The sequence below is a fragment of the Polistes fuscatus genome, unplaced genomic scaffold, assembly GCF_010416935.1.
Source record: "Polistes fuscatus isolate 324 unplaced genomic scaffold, CU_Pfus_HIC Scaffold1, whole genome shotgun sequence".
NCBI classification, from domain to species: Eukaryota; Metazoa; Arthropoda; class Insecta; order Hymenoptera; family Vespidae; genus Polistes; species Polistes fuscatus.
Genome location: NW_025112997.1, coordinates 931,063 through 952,593, shown reverse-complemented (window position 1 = coordinate 952,593; position 21,531 = coordinate 931,063). Strand labels below are relative to the sequence as shown.

Below are 21,531 nucleotides of genomic sequence, written 5' to 3'. Positions count from 1 at the left end.
TGCACTAATCTATAGTTTTTTTTAAACTACAACAACGATTGATATAATCTTCAATATTATCCTTATATAAATAATAGATTTTACGTGTAAGTATGTGAAACTATGTTGACGACACGCGATAATCAGGAATGGTTGGCTGGCTCATTGACAGAAATACTGCAAACGTAAGCGTATTGCGTATCGATCCGAACTTTTAACAGTTCCTAACATTTCCGTTTGCTTAACGATGAGAAAAGATAACGAGATGAGATAACCGTTAAAATATTAAACCATTCAACTTACTATACTAATTAATATTTCGTAATTCGACGCAAGTGGACGCATCTGTTTTTTTTTGCGTAATTTAATTACATTATGTTCTACTACCTTGTATAAGTATTTTCCAAAAATAAAATAACTTTTTACAGAAAATGCTTCATTTTCGATAGGATTGAGAAACAATTTCTTTTTTTAAAGATAATTTATTTATTTATTTGTTTCTTAGTATTATACACAAAGGAAACTATTTTGCGGGGACAATTATTATATATGAAAATGCAGGTAATAAATTTTTTTATAATACGTAATTAAAGATCACATTAATTTTGATAGAAATAATGTAGATAGTGAAAATATTTCCCAGGATGATTTTTATTCGAAATTATTTATTTATTTATTTAGTATTATATGTACAAAAAAAATCGTATCGAAAGTACACTTGGTATAAGTGTTGCATTGAATATCGTGCATATAATTTAAACAAAATTTTTAATAATAAATCAACAAAATTAAAATATTTAACTAAGTGAAAATATTATTCGTACAGACATAAAGTATTATTATTTAAATTTACTTATTATTATATTTTCAGGAACAAAAATTCATAACACAATAATCGTACAAGACTATACGTAATTACATGTACTTACGTAAAATGAAAAAAAAAAATGCATAAAAACATGGTCTTTATTACATCCTAAATATGAGAGAAAGAAAAAGGAAGAAAGAGAGAGAGAGAGAGAGAGAGAGAGAAAGACAGAGAAATGTAAAAGAAAAGATAAACATAAGTTGGTAAGCAGAACAGTCATTGTGGTATAGTTGGACGAGAAGCGGAAATAGTTCTCATATTTTCCTTTCGCGTGAAATATTTTTTCCTTTTTTCTTCACTTTTATACTTTTTTAATTATACATACAAAGTATTCTTCACGATTTGGGAAATCCGAAAACTCTAAGTGCAATTATGTATTTATTTTAACAAAATTTTGTACAATATTTCATTTTATGATTTAATTTTATAACCGGATGTTACTTTACTTTTTTTTTTAACAAAAGAAAATAGAAAAAAGAAAAAATAGAGAACACTTGGTTTTAATCTAGTATTACAATTGCATCATACGAAGCAACGTAACGAAATAAAATAAAATAACCGGATCAAAGAAAAAAAACATAATTTTAAATTATAAAAAAAATATACTTTTTTCTATTACAATCAAATCGTACTAAAGCAACACACACACACACGCAAACACAACACCCCCCCCCCCCAAAAAAAATTAAATCACCCACAATTGACGAAATAAAAATAATAAAAAAAAAATAATTGTTTTTATGACAAATTAGATAATGTGAACAAGGCAACGTTAAAAACAAGAAAATAAAATAACATAAATCTCAAAGGTTTTTGAAAAAACAAAATAAAATAAAATTTCCAAACTAGATAATAATATTACAGTTTCGCGTAGGGAAATTGTATCGGTCATTGTTCTGTACTTAAACACCTATACAGTCAATGATATAGGTCGGATGAGGTCAAAGGGATAGGCTCGGCTTAATTATCGATATAAATCACTATAGGATATGGTCGTTGTTAGAAGCTAATCTCTGAACACGCGGGTCCATTGAGGTGATTTCACGGTTTCCGGTTTCTGCTCAAGCTTGGGTCTCCTGCAATGAAACTGTCTGTTCGTTCACCGGAATTCCGCTGGCAGCTGCCAACGAGATATTCTCCTCCCATCTTTGTACAATCTCGACATTCTACCTTCCAACCTATTTCTCTATATATATATACAGGGTGTCCCACATAATTCTTTTCACGATTTTCTAAATACTTGCAATAACTTGACAAAAAAATACTTTAAATAAAAGTTGATCTGTTTTCGATTAACTATACATTACAATAAAAAAAAGTTCGAACAAAATTGTTTTTGTATATTTTTTAGGGCTACCTTTATTTTTTCAAATGGCACCTTAGTATTTTTGATTTTACAATATTATAGTCCATATTAATATGAATTCAACAATATAGTATACTATGACTTTTGGATGACTTTGAAAACAAAGAAAAATTCAACAGAAAATGACAATCTGCTTCAATGGGCGATAATAACTTGTATTTATTATTAAAAGTCTCGAAATTACATTCAATTCAGGAACCTTGATTAAATGAACGCAAACGATTTAATTTAAAAGTCACATCAAATGTTCGAATTGAAATCCATGTTCTTCTAGGCACAATTCCACTCTACGCAGTAAATTTGCATTAGTTGCTCCTACGATAGTGTCACAAAGAAGTTCTTCGCATGCTGCACGGATTCGCTGCTTTAAATGTTCCTTATTTTGTATTGAAACAGCATAAACTTTCCCCATAAAAATGACCCCATTAAAAATAATCAAATGGTGAGAAATCAGGGGATGTGGTGGACAAGCAATAGGGCCATAAGTGCTCAACCAACGTTTTCCAAATTTTAAGTTTTGATAATTACGAACGATTCGATCATTACGAGGTGGGCAACCATCTTGCTGGAAATAAATACGCTGCCGAATATCATCTGGAAGCCTTTGCAGTTTTTGTTGAAATTTTCATTTCTTTGCTTTCAAGGTCATCAAAAGGTCATAATATACCATATCGTTGAATTCATATTAATATGAGTTATAATACTGTAAAGTCAAAAATACAGAATGCTATTTCAAAAAATAAAGGTAGCCTTAAAATAACATAAAAAAAAGAATTTATTTGGAACTTATTTTATTGCAATGTATAGTCAATCAAATACAGATCAACTTTTGTTTAAAGTATCTTTTTGTCAGGTTATCGCAACTACTTGAAAAATCATAAAAAGAGTTATGTAGGACACCTTCTCTGTTTCTTTCTTTCACAATTCTTCTGTTTCCTACGTTGCCTAAAAACGCCATGTATTATAAGCAATGCCTAGAAATTGCTAACAATGCCGAATTTCCCACTTTTCTGGTAACATATATATATGTATTTCTCTATGTATATATATGTTACAGCTGAAATGCAGAAATCAGTTATTCCGAAGATTATCTAAGTAATGTGCAAATTAACTAAGGGTTATCTGTTAAAATATCGAAAATTGTTTTATTTGTCAATTTATCTAGATAATCTATACATTATCTACTAGGAACTTAGTTAAAATGAAAATAAGATCTTTGCTGAAACAACAGGCAACATTTCTGTACGTCGTTTCTATAAATTAATATATGTTTCTATACATTAGACATTTTTGTTTTTCTACCCAATGTGACAATTATTTATTTTCTTTTTACTAGGAATATAATTTTTTTGTAATATTCTAATAATAGTTATAATAACAACGATCGTTTGTTGAATGTTAAAAATTTAAAATTCGCACCACAAATAAGATGCGCACATTTTTTACTTTATTTATTTATATTTATTCATAAATTTTACATGTATTTTTAGTTACTTTTTTCCTAATTAGTATGATATAATAATTTTTTTACAATTAGATATCATAAAACGAGGTTGTATAATTACTTAATTAATCGTTTAGGACAAACGTTATTGTGAAAAAACAAAGATAGTAATAATGCACTTAGCATCATTAATTGTACGCAACTGTGGGAATAGACAGTATCTATATTATACTTCTTGTAAATATGATCCCCCACCTTCATCCCCCTCTTCCCCCCCGTAACAGAGACGTTTATTGTTCTAAACCCGCACGTGCCATTAATCAACATTAATAGAGAAGCTTTCTTGAGAACTTCCAATTACGAACTAAGAATTAACATATCATTTTTTGTCATTAGAGTTTAAAGATAAATAATTGAACAATATATATAACGTAGAAAGAAACGAATTCGGTGATTCGAAATAAATACTAAATTTGTTTCTTTTCTTTTTTTAAAAAAAGACAGTGTATCAACGTGCTCGATAAGGACTAAACAATTTACGCCTATCTTCGTTTACTATTTTTAATTGCAGAGTTAATTACTTAATAATTACTCGTACTTGGCCGAAAAAAAAATTTCGTAAACTACGTCAAGAATAAACAATTTACGAGTAAGGAAAAACATTTTGTTTAAACTTATAACATGCGAGAAACGTCTCAACTCTTGTTTATTATAAAAATATATGTATTATATATATATATAAAATAATACAACTATTTATTATATTTATATAATTGAAAGGAACGAACGATTTTTCTTCCGTTAGACGAATGCATAAATCTTAAAAAAAGAAAAGAAAAAAAAACATGGAAGATAATTTTTGTCTGATTTAGTTCAACCGATAAGAGAAACTTTCTTGATAAACTCGAAGGTAATTGTCTTCGTATCTGATAAGCTACCAAACAGTCGAATAAAACACGGAAAAGTATTTACACGTGTATATGTATTTTAAAAACGTTTTGAAAAGAACTTCGTGTCATAATTTATTTTCTTTCTCATAATACATATTTAATAGATATATTGTGTATTAAGTTTTTTTTTTAGATATAATAACAAAAATTTAATTTTATAAAATTACTCGAAATTATTTTACAAGGTGCTTTTATGGTTTGGTGATTTTATGTTTTAATTTGTGTATTTATTAGGTATTATATATTATACATTTATACGAGATTGTGTTAAAAAATATTGAGCTTCTTCTTTTCTACAAATTTTTCTAAGACTTTATATAAAAATAAAGGAGAGTTTGAACGAACAAAAATAAATAGTTTCCATATTAGGGTTCAAAACTTTTCCAACTTTTATCAACTTTTAATAAAAAATTAGAAACTTTTAAAAATAGTGCATTTAATTATCATATTAACAACGAATATATATATTCTTTTTTTTCTTAAAAATTTCATTTATAAACATATATAAATATTTTTATACAAATCTTACGTATATATCTAATCTATCGATTTGTTGATTAAACGTACGATGTAAACAAGAATCAAGATGAAAATTTCTAACGTAGGCGTAATATAGAACCAGTCAGAAAAGTTGTCTCACCATATTAAAGATAATTTTTCTTTTTCTTTTCTTTTTTTTTCTCTCTTTATTTTTCTTCGTTCTCACGCGAGAAAAAAAGAAAATATAAATTAACGTTGGGATTGCAAAATATTGAATTCTTTGCTGCGAGCCAAGTTACTTACTACACAAAGCAAGTTTTACGTGTATTACGTTTGAAATAACTAACCGACCCTGTTACCACGATTTCTGCTATTATAAAGACACATGTTTCTTTAAAAATAAAAAGGAGAGAAAAAAAGAAAAAGAGAGAGAGAGAAAGAATACTTCCGAGATTAATAACAATAAACATCAGACACAAGGACGTTCGTTGGTAGCTATGCGATTTCTAACACTATAAGTATATATTATTAAAGCCTTGCTAAATCCTTTGTCCTCGCATTTTGTTTGACAACATGTCAAATGACTTACGATGGGTTATAACAACAAAAACAGAAATATCAATCGACTAGATCGATGAAATTTCATTTAATTTAATAATTTCATCTTTATTTTATTTATTTTTTTAATCATTGCGTAATAAGAAAAATATTCTAAATTTGAATAAATAAAAACTTAGAATATTATTTTACAACTGGGCTACGAGAAAAAACAAAAACAAAAGAAAAATTGATCGAATCGATGGAAGGAATTTACTTATTAAGGAAATTAAAGGATAATATTAGGTTATGTTTAGTTTTAATATCCTATATATATGTTACCGGAATAGTGGAAAATCAGGCAATGTTAGCAATAACTCGGCATTGTCCTCAATGTAAATCGTTTTTTGACAATGTAGGAAACAGAAGAATTTTTACGGACTTTTCCTAAGCATTAAACATAATACTTAGACATTTTATAGAATACCAAATGCTATTTAGGCAATATTTAAAAGAATACATTATCGGGCAACAGGCACACACAGACATACACCCCCCCCCACAATCAACACACACCCCGCTCCCACACACACGCACACACAAAAGCACATATACACTTATGAAAATTATATAAGGTTTTAATTATAATAACTGATATAAAATTGAACTTAAATATAACAAATAAATAAAAGGAACCTCTTATATTTTATAAAAGAAAAAAAAATAGCAAGAAAAACGAAAAAATCATGAAAATGAACTATAAAATAATAGGTTACGTTTACGCACCGAATAATAAGTTCATTTCTCGTATGCAATTAATTAAAATAATAAGAGAAAAAAAATAATAATAAAAAAAAAAAATAAAAAATGATGAACACGATAAAGTCAATTTCCGTTAGTTTTAATAAGTTACATAATTAGTAATAGAAAATCAGGACAATAATTAATTTCGCATAGTCAGGCGACTGACCCAGTAATAAAGCGTTATACATGTATTGTACACTCCAATTTTCGGAATGAAAACTAGTTCGAACATAATCGGTTAGTTCCGTCAAGTTGATTAAAATACCGAATAAGGTTGGAACAAGATTGACTCATCTCAAGATTAAGGAAAATTTAATGACACATTGTTAAACACAGTACACACATTTATCTAAATCATATAAGAAAACTAATAGTAAAAGAAAAAGGAAAAGAAAGACAAAAAATTAATTATTTAAAATGTCGACGAAAAGAAATTATTTTTCTATACCAAATAACAAATTTACTAACAACAATATCAATTAACTCACATTTATATTTTAATATATAACGATAAGATAATGATTAATTTCTTGTAAATTAAATTAATCACCAAGTCATTTGGATCGATTTGTTCATTTAATTTTAACATTAATCTTCGAATGTATATTATAATAATTTAGATAAAAATTTGAAGACAAAATTTAATTGAATTTATAAAAACAAAAAGAAAAAAGAATGATAATTGCCAAAGAAAACCAGAGGGAAGAAGAAGAAGAGAGAGTTTAAAAAAAAAATAGTTAAAGATAAATATTAAAAATAAGTCAAAAGGATGAAAAATTGGCTAATCTAAAATATATTGGTAGGACAATATCATAAACGTAAAGAACAAGTAGATAATTTCCTCTAGGAATGATCTCGTTCTCTTTCGAAAGAAAAGAAAAGAGAAGGGGTGGAGGGGAGAGAGGGAGACTCGTCAAATCGAGCTCAAGGCAACGAGCATGAACTCAATGCAGGTTTTACAGAGCCAAATAGAGATGTAAATATGTATATATGTAATACATAGATACATATATTATACATACATACCCATAGGTTATGTATATAGGATGATGGTGTTGCAAATAAAAAAAAACGAAAAACTACGTAAAAACACTTATATATATACAATAAAACGAAAAAATTAATATATAGCTAAAACTAAACCAATAATAAACCATATGTAATATATAGATACATAATATATATTATACATATGTACATATAAGTTATGTATACAGGATGGTATTGCAGATAAAAAAAACCGAAAAACTATGTAAAAACACGTGTATATATATATATATATACATACGTAATTAATTATTTATGCCCAGACAATCAACGTGACTAATTGCTATATACATATTTAGCTATAGTATACGTAGTAACTATAAAAAAAAGAAAAAGATGTGAATGAAGGAAGTATATATGTGTGTGTGTGTGTGTGTGTGTATGTGTGTACACCTACTCGTATCATTTCTTCTCATTTGGTTTGTTCATTCTATGAACAGGTTCAACACTATTTCATGCTCGTTCACGTCATTTTATCACGACAAGAAAGAACGAGAGAGAGAAAGAGAGAGAGAGAAAGAGAGAGATAAACGACAAAAGGAAACTATAGTTGAAGTAATCTATTCTATCTTTCTTTCTCTCTCTTACTCTCTTATTTTCTCTAAATCAACAAATAAACGGTTCCGTGTCAGAGAAACGGTGAATCACTACTTGAATACTCTCAAACGTAATTCTGGTTTTAAAAATTTTAAACGGAAATCTTATCATTCCTGGTATTTTTTCATGATCAATTTTAATTGCAAAAATCATTCGACGATGATCTTTTACGATACTTTAAAAATATTGTATATCCTTTAAGGGTACGAATATTATTTTTTTAATTTAGTTTTGTTTTATTTTCCAGTACATCCTTTTTTTTTTAATCAGAAACGAATGATGAAACATAATTTCCTTTTTTTATTTCTCTCTCTATAATAAAGTTATATATTACTTTAAAATTTAAAATAATATAGTAATAATAATAATAATTTTTTATTCCGCTTCATAAATTATGTGTCACTTTAAATTTTAATATTATTTTATAGAATAATTTATTAAAGTTCATAGTTAATACTTTTTAAATAATTCTGATATCATTTTAATCAGTTCTGAATAAAAAAAACAACGAAAAGAAACAAAATACTATTATATACGATTTTTCACGCTACAAATGATAGAAATTCTTTAAATTCTTGTAACATTTATTTTTTTTTGTTCGAAATTATGAATGGTTATTTCAACGTGACAAAACGACACACTAACTTAAAAGATGTTTCCAATGTTTCCGAATAAAACGCTTAGTCAAATGTAAATGTAAATAAATCAAGAGAAAAAGTGTTTCAGTTTGTTGAACGAACAAACAAGCATAGAAAATCTATTAAACCACGTTATTTGTCGTAGTCTATCATTCTGTTCTCTTTAAAAAAAAAAAGAACAAGACAATAAAAAAAAAACCATGTTTACCGGTATAGGTACCTACATATGTATATGTATTATGAATAAGTACTTTACATAAATGTATATATGTGTTTATATGTGTATACATATAAACGTAGGTGTACGAGTAACGTCACGCATACTTTCTAATCTTATGTACTGTCATTCGATTAACGATCATTTCAGAAGCCGGAAAATCTATAATTATTATTATTATTACTATTGTGAATCTCATTATCTTGTTAGAAACATCTAATCGAAGTTACATTGAAATTTTCGATTAGTTAAGCTTTCTCCCAACGTTATACATTTATACATAAACATTGTATTTATTATATATATGTTATAGGGAAAATAGAACTTTCAGGGAATGTGAGCTTGTCCTAGGCATTGGCCACAATATTAAGCGATTTTTAACAATGTAGGAAAAAAAGAATTGCTACGGACTTTTCCTAGACATTGTACATAATACTTTGGTATCTTATAGAATATCAAATTACTATTTAAGTAATGTTGAGAAGAATACATTATCTGGCAACAGGCACACACAGCATACGAACCTCCCCTCCCATAAACAATCCACACCCCGATCCCACACATACACACAAAAGCGAGCATGGGGATTTAGAAGGAAATATTTTATATCTGCTTTTTTACTTTACTGGTTTCTCATTTATCATTCAACAGAATATCTAGGAAATGTGAGAGATATGAATATATTTCCTACGTTGTCCAAAAACGCTTTGCATTGAGAGCAATGCCGGGGAATTGCTAACATTGCCAGATTTCCCACTATTCCGATAACATATATATATAATATATATGATGATCTCTTACAATTTTTAGAAAATATTATATCCTTTAAGGAAACAAATATAATTTTTTAATCTACAGATTTTTTATATAATTATTATTATTTTATATATGTAATATTTATTTAGTTATTTATTTCGACATATATGTATAAGTTTGAAACACTTAAATGTGACTCATTCTGTGAACACGACTATATCTCTCTCTTTTTCTATATTTATTGAAGCTTCGTGTCTTTTCTAAAAATACATACAACACGTATCATACATATATGCATACATGCATACATGCATACATATATCGTTGTCTTTGTCCTCCCCTGTCAGGGTTTGACATTCGACCTCGCATGTAGTAAAATCTCATACTCTTTCGGATACATTTTCATATATTAGATTTTTCTTATTCCTAAATTTTCTCGGCCAATCAGAAGTCGCGAAAATTTGTCGAATATGTTTAAAAACTTTACTGTAAAAAGAAATTTATATAATAGCAAAAAAAGATTATTTTTAATTAATCGGATTTGATAAAAAGAAAAAGAAAAAAAGAGGAAAAGGAATATTAAACGATCTCGTTCTAGTAATAATGATTCATACAAATCTAACGTCATACTGTCTTATATTGTTTTACATTAAACAACCTAATGTGAGTAAAAGTAGGATAATCATTTTCTTTTCGATGAGAATTCTTAAAAGCAAATTTTCAGTTTAAAATTTAATCAATTTTCCATGTTTTTTTCTCAATAAATTGAAACATTGAAGAAGCATAGGAAATTATACGAAAAATGTTAATATTACGGAGGGACCATAAAAACTAAATAATAGTAATAAAAATGTAATAAATCGTACAAAGGGACAATGAATTTTTGATTTGAAAACGTAAAATGAAAATAAATTCGTTCCTTCCTTGTCTTTAAACAGTTAACCAATGAATCGTACGGTAAAAGATTCTTCAATAGTAATTAAATGCGAATCACGACGGTTATTAAAATGTTAGTCATTGATCGAATTCTTAGTAAGTATTTCCTATATTAATCGTTTTATAGTTAATAATGGATTATTTTTTGAAATTGCATGTAGATAAATATTGATCATACACGTTATGATATGTCATAGTAATCAAAAATAGTCTTGTTGTAATGGGAAATAAGAAAAAAAAAGAAAAGAAATCCAAGGAGTGTCCGCGTATTTCTTTCGTGATTCATAACGAAAGGACGAACATAAAAATCTAACAAAAAACAAAGAAGTCATACTTTTATACAGGTGAGTTTTATTTTTTTTTTATTCAAATATCGAAATATAATTATACAATTATATTTATATATATTTATATATATAATATATATACAATACAATATATATACAATTGTACAATATATATCACTATTATTTATTACCACTATATTATACCCCATATATTATACTATTATTTTATTATATATATAATATATAATGAATATTAATATATAAGAATAAAAACCTAAATATTCAATCTTTCATCGACGTATTCGATATGTGTTGACATTTCACCATGCGAAACACAAAAAATAAAAATTCATGTTTTACAATAATTGGACACGTTTATAGAAAAAAATATCTTTTCGTAATAATTTCGATCATATTATACAAATGAACATATAGATCTATTTTAATTCTCATGAAACGAACGATTTCTTAAATTCTCTTGTAACTTTTCAAATTTAAATTTCATCTTGATAAGTTTTTTACTCTTTTAAATGTACACTTACTTACATATGTTAGAGAGACTAACTAAACTAAATCCAACAAAACCGGGCATTGAATTCACTGCACGGCTTCTGATCGCGGAAACAGCTGCATATAAGTAGAAACTTTTGTACTCTCTACCTGTACGTCATTCTGTCGATCGAACAAAACGAATAAATTTGATTCACCTGTATTATTACATTGATTTTCTAACGTTCTATCAATTGTATTTTATGTTATTATTATTTTTTTTTCTGTTCTTTTTCATCGTTCTTTCAATTTTATATATTCGTGTACGTTTTCTTATCGATTATTCTTCTTCTTCTTTTTAAACAAAAATATTATTCTTAACACGTTTTTGTGCATACAATTGTTTTTCGATCATTTTACATGGGTCATATACGAGCCACACAAATGTAATAATAATGCGATAATTTCAAATGATAATGTTTCTAATAAAGTTAACACAAAACGTATTGAATATTAAATTATCGTTGAGATAAAATTTGGTATAAAACAGATTGAAAATAGGAATTGATTAAACGGACGCTGTTTAGATTAGATTTTTACATTCGAATTAAACAGAGTGAAGTTGAACTCGTGGTACAGTCATATCAGTTTAACACAAAACTTTTTCTATAACAAGAAAAGAAGAAGAAACCCGTAAAAATGATAACTAAGTTTATAAAAAGATTACGAATGTGTAAAGTAAAAAAAGAAGTAAAGATATTTCGATCACTTACCATGTTGATAAGTTAACGTGAGAACTCCTTGAAAAAGTGCCACGCGTGTTTCTGCGAAGAATAGAAGACACTTTCTCCGTGTATAAATGAAAAAAATGAAAAAAATTCACTGCTTCTTCTTCCTTCTTGATCACATTCAAAATGATTACAAGATCAAAAATCAGATCCGAATAAAAATTGTAGCAGATTAACACAATTTGATATATATATAAAGTTTAATAGCGAAGATCCGTCGAGTTAATTCAATCGTCGAACTCACTTATACACGTGCAAGCAACAGCTAGGTACGTATACCTATACATATTTAAATATATGTGTATCATGTATTATATATATACCTATATATATATATGTAGCACGAAAGGGACAACGCACTGAAGAGGAGAACATGTAGGAGAAGAAAAAAAAAAGAAAGAAAGATGTGTATAGAAGGTAACGTGAGCGCACGCGTGCGCTACTGTCAGCGCAAAGAAAAAAACGCGAAACGATCCTACTCCTACTGTGATTCGTTGCGCACTGATCGTATACAACACCGCTCAACACGACACTACCGCCGATGACGGATCACGCATGAACTAAACGACCGACAACTGTATACGTCACAATCTGTGACATCATTATTGTAAAACGTATTTTTTTTTTCTTTTTTTATAGTCGATATCGTAGATTACTACAATTGTTTTTTACGGAATAATTTTTTAGTTTCCTTTTTTTTGTTTTTTAAATATCATAAATATAAAATTTATATCGAGTATATATAGAGTTATATCGATTTTGAAATGTCTATTTAATTTTTTTGAAATAAAACATTTGATATTTTAATTATTTAATCATCCTATTGAAGTTAGGAAGAAATTAATTACGTACGAGTGTACGTGAATGTTACATTGCTTTAGTGTTTTTCGATTTTCCGTCAAATAGATTGATTAGAAAATTGATATTAAAATGTGTGTAATAATATTTTTCAGTAATTATGATAAATAATATATTACAACTGTCGAAAGGATTAATTGAAAATGGATTATGTGATATATAGATTTAACGTATATTTTTAACGAATATTTATGGATCGATTTATATCGATAGATTTCAATGTGGCAATCGATATAAAATTTCAATAATTTATGAAATTATTTGTCCGTTCTGCTCTTGTTAAGTTAAAATTTGCTTTTTCTCCAGGAAAAAGAAACGCGTACAGTTTACAGTAATTTTGGTGAAATCGTCAAAACACTTCCGCTATAAAGAATATAATTGTTGTCCGACTAGCAGTGCAACTGGCTACCGTTAACGGTAATTATAACGATATCGTACAATGCATTTAAGTGACACACGATGTACAGAAAATAGTATGTATAACGGTGGTATTTTTTAATTAACGAGACTACTATAATAATATGATCTTACGTATCAAATTAATAAGAAAAATAATAATCGATATAATAGTACCTTGTAAAAATATAAAAATAAATTATATATCCATCTCTATATTAAAAAAAAAAAGAAAGAAAAAATATAATAAATAAGATAAGAAATATTTTATAAGATAAGACAATTCATAAGATAAATTATCGATATAATATCAAACTAATTAATAAGATCGATATTTAATCTTAATTTTTAAATTAATATTTATATTATATTAAATTGATTTTCTCCTGCGAAAGTAACAAATAATTTCAAGCAATATCAATAAATTTTAGAATATTTTAATACAATATTACTATCAAAAACTTTGTCCGAATATTTCCGTTCTGTTTGTCACCGGGTGATCTAAAAATACATGACTTTAATATTTCTCTATGTCAATCTTATTTTTCATGACCGTGAAACGTTCTTCACGGACAAAAACAGAAAAAAAAAGAGAGGGAACTATCTCAAAGATAAAAAAAGAGAAATAAAAAAAAACCAAGGGAAGATGACGATGACTATGTTAGTAAGATGACTCACACTTTAACGTACACCGTTCAAGATTATGTTTATTCTTGAATATTCGAATAGTGCAACATAATCTTATGTTAGTTAAGGCACATAAATTAATGATTCATTGATTATATTTTATAGTTATTTCGATAAGGTCTATCGTCGATTATTGCTATTGTTGATAATACATACTTTGTTATAACCGATTTAGAAATGTAAACATATTACTGTTGCTATTAATCTATTAGATTTTATCATTGATTTTACTTACTGTTTATAATAAACTTTCACATAGATATCATTTCGATCGATTTGGAAAATCCAATTTAATTAGAATAATTTATGATTATTTTTTGTTCGTATTAAATTTTTCTTATTATTCTTTTTTTTTAATTATCATTTAATTTTGATAAAATTCTTACTATTTCACGTATGTTTTACAAATTTAATATTATTATTATTATTATTATTATTATTATTATTATTATTATTATTATTATTATTATTATTATTATTTGTATAAAATTCTTAAATCATGCATCCTCTTTTTTTATAAACTTTTCAATTATTTTACGATGAAATATCTTTTTGTGAGGGGGAATCCAATTACTTTTCTTTTCTTTTGTTGTTTTCAGTAGAAAAGTAGCTGTCAAATAAAAATGAAGGCAGAAAAAAATTAAATAGAGGTCGCAATGACTAGACGAACTGTTTTATAAATGTGTAACACATCAAGTTGACGATACAATAGGATCGGAAAACCGCAGCAACATGAAAAGCAACGGATATCGATCGATCGATGCCAATAACCTCACCTCTTTCTGCTGTTTTACGGCTTTCGTAAAGTTTGTTAGGGTTATTGCACTGAAAACCACATAATTCTGGTGCATTCCTTTGAAAACGCATTTGTTTTCCCACCTTCTCTAACTTCTCGATGAATGTGCTACATTTCTTATGCGTGTTACCGTCATTTCATTCAGAAATTTTGACAAAATTTCTCGTTTATTTACCTAGATGCAATAATACAATAATACTCTATTTACATATTACATATATTGCATTTTAGAAAATTTTTGAGTCAGCCCAATTGTTAATGTAATATTTATATATTTAAAAATATGATAAATATGTAAATATATAAAATAATATGTGTGGGATTAGTTGAACAATTGTGAGTTGAAGTTTGGCTCGAAACTTTTAAATCTGCCTTAATATATTGCAACTTAATATTCAAATTTAATGTTATATTATTTAATATATTAAATATTAGAAAAAAAGATCTTTAATAAATCATATATAAATAAATAACATTATATATAGTATTTTTCATTTTACTACTACTACTACTATCATTACTATTACTAATGTATTTTTATCAATTAAATTTTAGTATTTCATATCGAAATAATGATAATATTTTTAAATATTATTTGATAAAATAAAATTATTGAAATATTATACTATATTACTTAAAATAGTAATATATTTCAAAATAGAATATTTTATTAACAAAATATTACACATATATACAAGGTGTCTTGTATCTAATGGTACAAGCGAGTAAGATTGCGTTACAACAAAATTTTATTATATAATATGAACATATTTTACTGTACATTTTTGACATAATTTTTTATGTAAAATCACCCAACTCATACTAGCTTGTACCATTATTCATAGGACACCCTAATGAATGAAATAATATGGACCACCCTATAAGTATTATACAGTAATATGTAATAGTAAAATAATAGTCATATCTTTGAATAATTATTAATAATAAAATTAATTAAGGATACGTAACGAAGGACAAGTGCATAAAAAAAATGCCAGGAATGTATATAATGCATTTGGAATTTTCTTTCTTTTTTTTTTTGTAAATGAAAAAGATTTACTTTCCTCATTTATTTCATGTCATTTATGTGATCTTACATTACAATGGATCGCACAACGTTTCTCTTCTCGTAATAGATAATTACTATACTTACATTACAAGTGTTTTTTTTTCTTTTTTAAACATAATTTCGCTCATTTGTCTAACAATAAGTGTGATCGAAGGGGGCCGTCTCTCGTAAAAATGTTTTTTTACCTCGGGGAGAAAATTTCTATCGTTCTTTATCTATCTCTGGTCTATTTTTGTGATCGTAATTAAATAAAGCGATCGATAATCAGCCTTTTTTTCTTTATTTTATTTTTCTGTTTCCTTTTTTTCTCTACTTCTTTCTTTCTTTCTCTTTATTATTTTTATATCAACGAATCGACGCGACATCCTTAGAAGGAGAAAAACATTTTTCTTTTTTTTTCAAGCTATTAAAATGTATCCGCTCTAAAATATATTATAATGTTGGTCTCTTCTTTTTCTTTCAATCAAAAAAAAAAACGAACAGATTAAGATAAAAGTATTAATTATTTTTGGATAAAACAGTTGTTATTGATTCGTTTATTTGTTAATTATTTTTATTTGTAGATCAACATTTTATTATATACGATGGCCGGTTGAAAAGTTATGAGCCACAACAAGAAAACAACTTTTATTTATTTTTTTTTATAAATAAAAGTGAATTCGACCGAAAATAATTGTTTCCGTGTTTTGAAAACTTTCAAACCGTCCGCGCGAACAAAAAGGAATTTTTCACGTTAAATATTCATTGTATTTAATATAAAAAATAATCTAGAATTAGAGAGAGAGAAAAATATGCGTTTGTTGAAATAATAATAATAATAATAATAATAATAATAATAGTAATAATAATAATAATAATAATAATAATAGTAATAATAATAATAATAATAATAATAATAATAATAATAATAATAATAATAATAATAATAATAATAATAATAATTAAAGGAAAAATATAAATAAATAAAATTTGATTTGTAAATTTTTGCTTACGAAAGTCGTAGAAGAAGGATAAAAAATTACTAACTATCGTATTTATTACATTTTTCCCTATTTCTTTGTTTTTTAAACAACGTTTTTCTTCATTTCGTTTCGACAATCTAATTCATTTCTTTTACATTGGCGGATTTTCTATCATACTTTTCTTAACCTTTCGACAAAATCCTCGGCACGATGCTGGGGAAAATTTAAATCTTGAACTCTTGTAATTTTTATTGTTTTTTTTTCTTTTTTATTGATATAATATTGATGGCAATCCAAAAGAAGGGGTTAGCGGGGTAAGTACTTGCGTTATCAAAGATTTTTTTATTTACACGCGATTAAACGATGAAAATATCGTCACCTGTTCTCGATTCTTCTCTCTTGTCTCATTTTTTTCTATTAATAAAAATAGAATAAAAGAAACCGTACTTTTTTTCTTTTTTTTCTTGTTCTACAAAGAAAATCCTTGAATCCATGCCTTCTATTTTTTTCTTCGACAAATAAATGTCAAATAATATTTTATTTTCCCCCTTTCTTTTAAAAAATGTCCTGAATATTTTTTTTTTTTCAGGAAATAATTACGATATTTATCCTCACATTGTCCTCATTGTAATACCTACTTACATATTTTTGTAGTAAATCTTCATATATTTGTTCATTTAGCTATTAAAGCGTTCAAAATGATAGGAATTCAAAATTAACTTATTTAAAATTAAATAAATAAATATACATATGACCATATTGTTCGTAATTCATATGCACGTACGGTAATACTCACGGCAGGATCATGATCATTGTACCGATAATTATGACAGTGTACTAATAAATAAGTCAAAGAATTAATACAAATCTTTTTTGATGATTTATTTTAATATTACAATTATTTATTTAAAATAATCGAAATGAATTTGTTTGACTTTATTGTTAGTTCATTGCCATAATTACCGACACACACACACACACACACACACACCACACACACACACACACACACACACACACACACACACACACACACACACACACACACACACACACACACACACATGTGTAAGCTAGAAAAGCAACGCAAGTCCGAGCAATTTGTGAATGCGAAATATCAATCGACCATAAGTTTTTTCTTTATTTTCAATCTTTCGTTAGTATCGAAGCTTCTTTTTGTTATATTATATTATTATATTATATTAATTTATATTTGAAACACTCTCTTATATATATATATAGCCCGGTCAAGTTAGCCCAAAAAATAGGGGTAAGGTTACTAAAATTCACATAGAGCTGAAAATTTGTACGAATGTTCGGAACACCATTATTAATGAAATGTGAAAAGTTCCCATCAATTCGACATTGGTAAAAAAATTTATTCAAGGTCAAAGTTCGCAAATATGAGTTTTTTGCGTTTTTCAGCCAAACGGTAAGTCTTATCATAAAAATAGGTCAGACTAAAATTTTAGATCTTACAATTATCTATAAAACTTGTCTCTACACTTTTTCTCCTAAGAGTCACCGTTTCTGAGATATAATGATTCAAAAAGTTGACAAAGTTGTGTTCTTCATAATATACATAAGTACGCCGCGTATATACATCACTGGAGCTGTAATACAAGAATATTTTCTTATCGGTTTTTCTTTTTTTGTCAAACAAGCTTATAATGATGCAGATGTCCTGATAATTGAAACAGCAATGGAATAGTTCAACTTGACAAATACAACTATTGTTGTTGGTGAAGACGTTGATTTACAGGTATTACTTACTGCTCGAAAACTCCAACCGAAAAAATTATTTATTTTTGAAAACCTGGAAAAGCTCAACATCAGTCGGAAATATATTCATCCAAAAGTTTATCTGCTTCTCCAAAGTGTCAAAATCATATTCTATTTTTACACGCAATAACTGGCTGCGATATAACATCAGCATTTTTCAGGAAGGGTAAAACAACAGTTTTTAAAATGTTTAAGAACCAAATTTAGTTTATTGTACTGAAGTTTCCAAAAAGATTAACTCTACTCCACAAGATGTAATCACCAACGGAATTCACTTTCTTCTTTCTATTTATGGAGCTCCAAAAAAATTACCTGCTTAGATAAGTTACGATACGTATGTTTTGTAAAAAATACTTGTAACAAAAAACAAGTGCAATTAGCTTGTCTTCCTCCTCTACTTCTGCTCATCAACATCTATTTCGGGTATATTATCAAGTTCAAGTGTGGTTTGGTAATTAACTAGACCCAAAAGACTGAGGTTGGAAGTTAATCGACAATACATTGGAACCAATCAAGACTTTACTCCCACTGCACCGGAAAAACTCCTCAACACAATTTTTTTCAATTGTAAAAAAGGATGTAAAGCTAAATGCGGCTGCAAAGAAGTTGGACTGTTTTGTTCATTAGCATGTACCAGTTGTCACGGCCAATCATGCTCCAATGATGGTTCGCTATCAGAAGAATGTTCATACGATATCAGCGAGGAAACATCTAATTCATCGCTGTTAGGACAATTTACTTGCACCCAGCAGGAAAAAGAAGAAGAAGAAGAACATGAGGAAGCAGAAGTATTAGATGATTACGAATAATTTTCCCCAATTTCTTAAAATTCACACCGCTTTCATCATTTCCAATAGTACCATTTTTTATTATTAATAGTATTGAATTAAACAGGATCACAATAGATCATAGAATAGGCCTACCGGGGAAACCACTTTAAAAAAAAACGCGTCAAGTACACTACCTCACAGGTGGCGTGATAACGTGTGCATATTATGAAGAACACTACTTTTTCAACTTTTTGAATCATTACATCTCAGAAACGGTGACACTTAGGAGAAAAAGTGTAGAGACAAGTTTTATAGATAATTGTAAGATCTAAAATTTTAGTCTGACCTATTTTTATGATAAGACTTACCGTTTGGCTGAAAAACGCAAAAAACCCATATTTGCGAACTTTGATCTTGAATAAATTTTTTCGCAAATGTCGAATCGATGGGGACTTTTCACGTTTCATTTATAATGGTGTTCCGAACATTCGTACAAATTTTCTGCTCTATGCGAATTTTGATAACCTTGCATGTCTAACTTGACCGGGCTATTATATATATAAATTAAAACTCATACTTTTGTTAAATTTACTCTTCTAATCGTTTGCAAGCACACACTCATGCACACACACACAAACGCTAATCAAACATGCGCATATACATTCGTTCGTCTTTCTTTTCTTGATTAACCCATTTGCATCCAAGAGCGGATATATCCGCGAGCTGAGACTGTCTGCTATCACCGAGCGCGGATTATTCCGCATAAGAAACATTAGTTTTTCTATCTGTGAGAGTTTGGTCGGTGATACGGGTCAGTCGACAGTTTAATGTCGCTGATTTTTGAGCAAGAAAGCTAAAGTAGACGCATGATGCAAATGGGTTTATAATTTTTGTTAATTTTAATTTTTTATTTATTTATTTCTTTTTCTTTTCATCGTTGATTTTTGACACTGTCGCCATCTATCCGTATAACTACAATCTAATTTTTACTCTCTCTTGTTTTATTTTTTTATTAGGTATCATCGAACGATACTTCGACTATCGATAAAATAGAAATTTTTATTTCTTTCTTTAATTTCAAAAATAATTTAAACTTGTTTTTTTACAAACAAATCGAGAAACAATAATTAACGATAACGATTAAAGATACAAATTTATCTCAATGTTATTTAAAAAGAAAGCTTTTAAATACGTTCTATTGATTCTCCATTACAAAACAAGGATTGTTAACAATAATTTGTAATGAATTGTTGCTAACACATTGACAACTGAGTACGTATTTATTGAAAAAAAAGAAAGAAAACAAAAATTCTAAGTACTGCAAATGAATTTACATATATTTTTGTTACTTTTTTTCCTGTCGAAAAAATATGGTATCGTTCATTTTGTAAAAACCTTCCACTCTCCCCGTATTCATTCAATTTTTAATTTAATCATCGTTGAATTATTTTTCACGTTTAAATCTTCATCGAAACATACTTTTTCACTTCTTTCTTAATTCGTATACACATTTCTCTCTCTCTCTCTCTTTCTTTCTCATTCTTCATTCTATGTATATATTTAAGTATGTATATGTATATATATCTAAAGTTATATTATATTGCAATTGACATACGTTTTTAGATTATTATTTTATTTTTTACAATTTGCAGAATTCTTCGGATCGAACGAAGGTCGCCGTATAATAGTGGCCGCACTTATTTTATTACTTCCTTCTTTTCTTCTCTCCCAACCCCGGTCATCTTCTTCTTTTTTATCTCTTTTTGTCTTTTTTATTTCTTTCTTTCAATTTTATCATCTTCTTTATTCGTCGACCGTATGATTTGTGTGATCACGATGGATTTTATGTTTACGTGTATGTCTGCGTGTGTATTTATTTTTTTTTTGTTCGTATTTAAGTAAAAACATTTTTATAGCACTGATACCGTTCTAAATACTTAGAACCGTTCGTGCTTAATGATTTTACTGTTTTCTTTTCTTTTTTTTTTATTATTGTAATACGAACGTTTTTGTAGGAAGAACGCTATT

General features: G+C 27.4%; 1 protein-coding gene across 1 annotated transcript in view; it reads right to left on the bottom strand.

Annotated features, from left to right (window-relative positions):
- The window catches only part of LOC122513162 (unconventional myosin-If-like), a 57,093-nt gene extending 44,278 nt beyond the window's left edge, over positions 1-12,815 (bottom strand). Inside the window, exon 1 of the mRNA XM_043629437.1 lies at positions 12,169-12,815. Within this exon, the coding sequence (XP_043485372.1) occupies positions 12,169-12,171 (3 nt within the window). The 5' untranslated portion in view covers positions 12,172-12,815. The remainder of the gene's footprint in view (positions 1-12,168) is intronic.
- Positions 12,816-21,531: the final 8,716 nt, after the last annotated feature.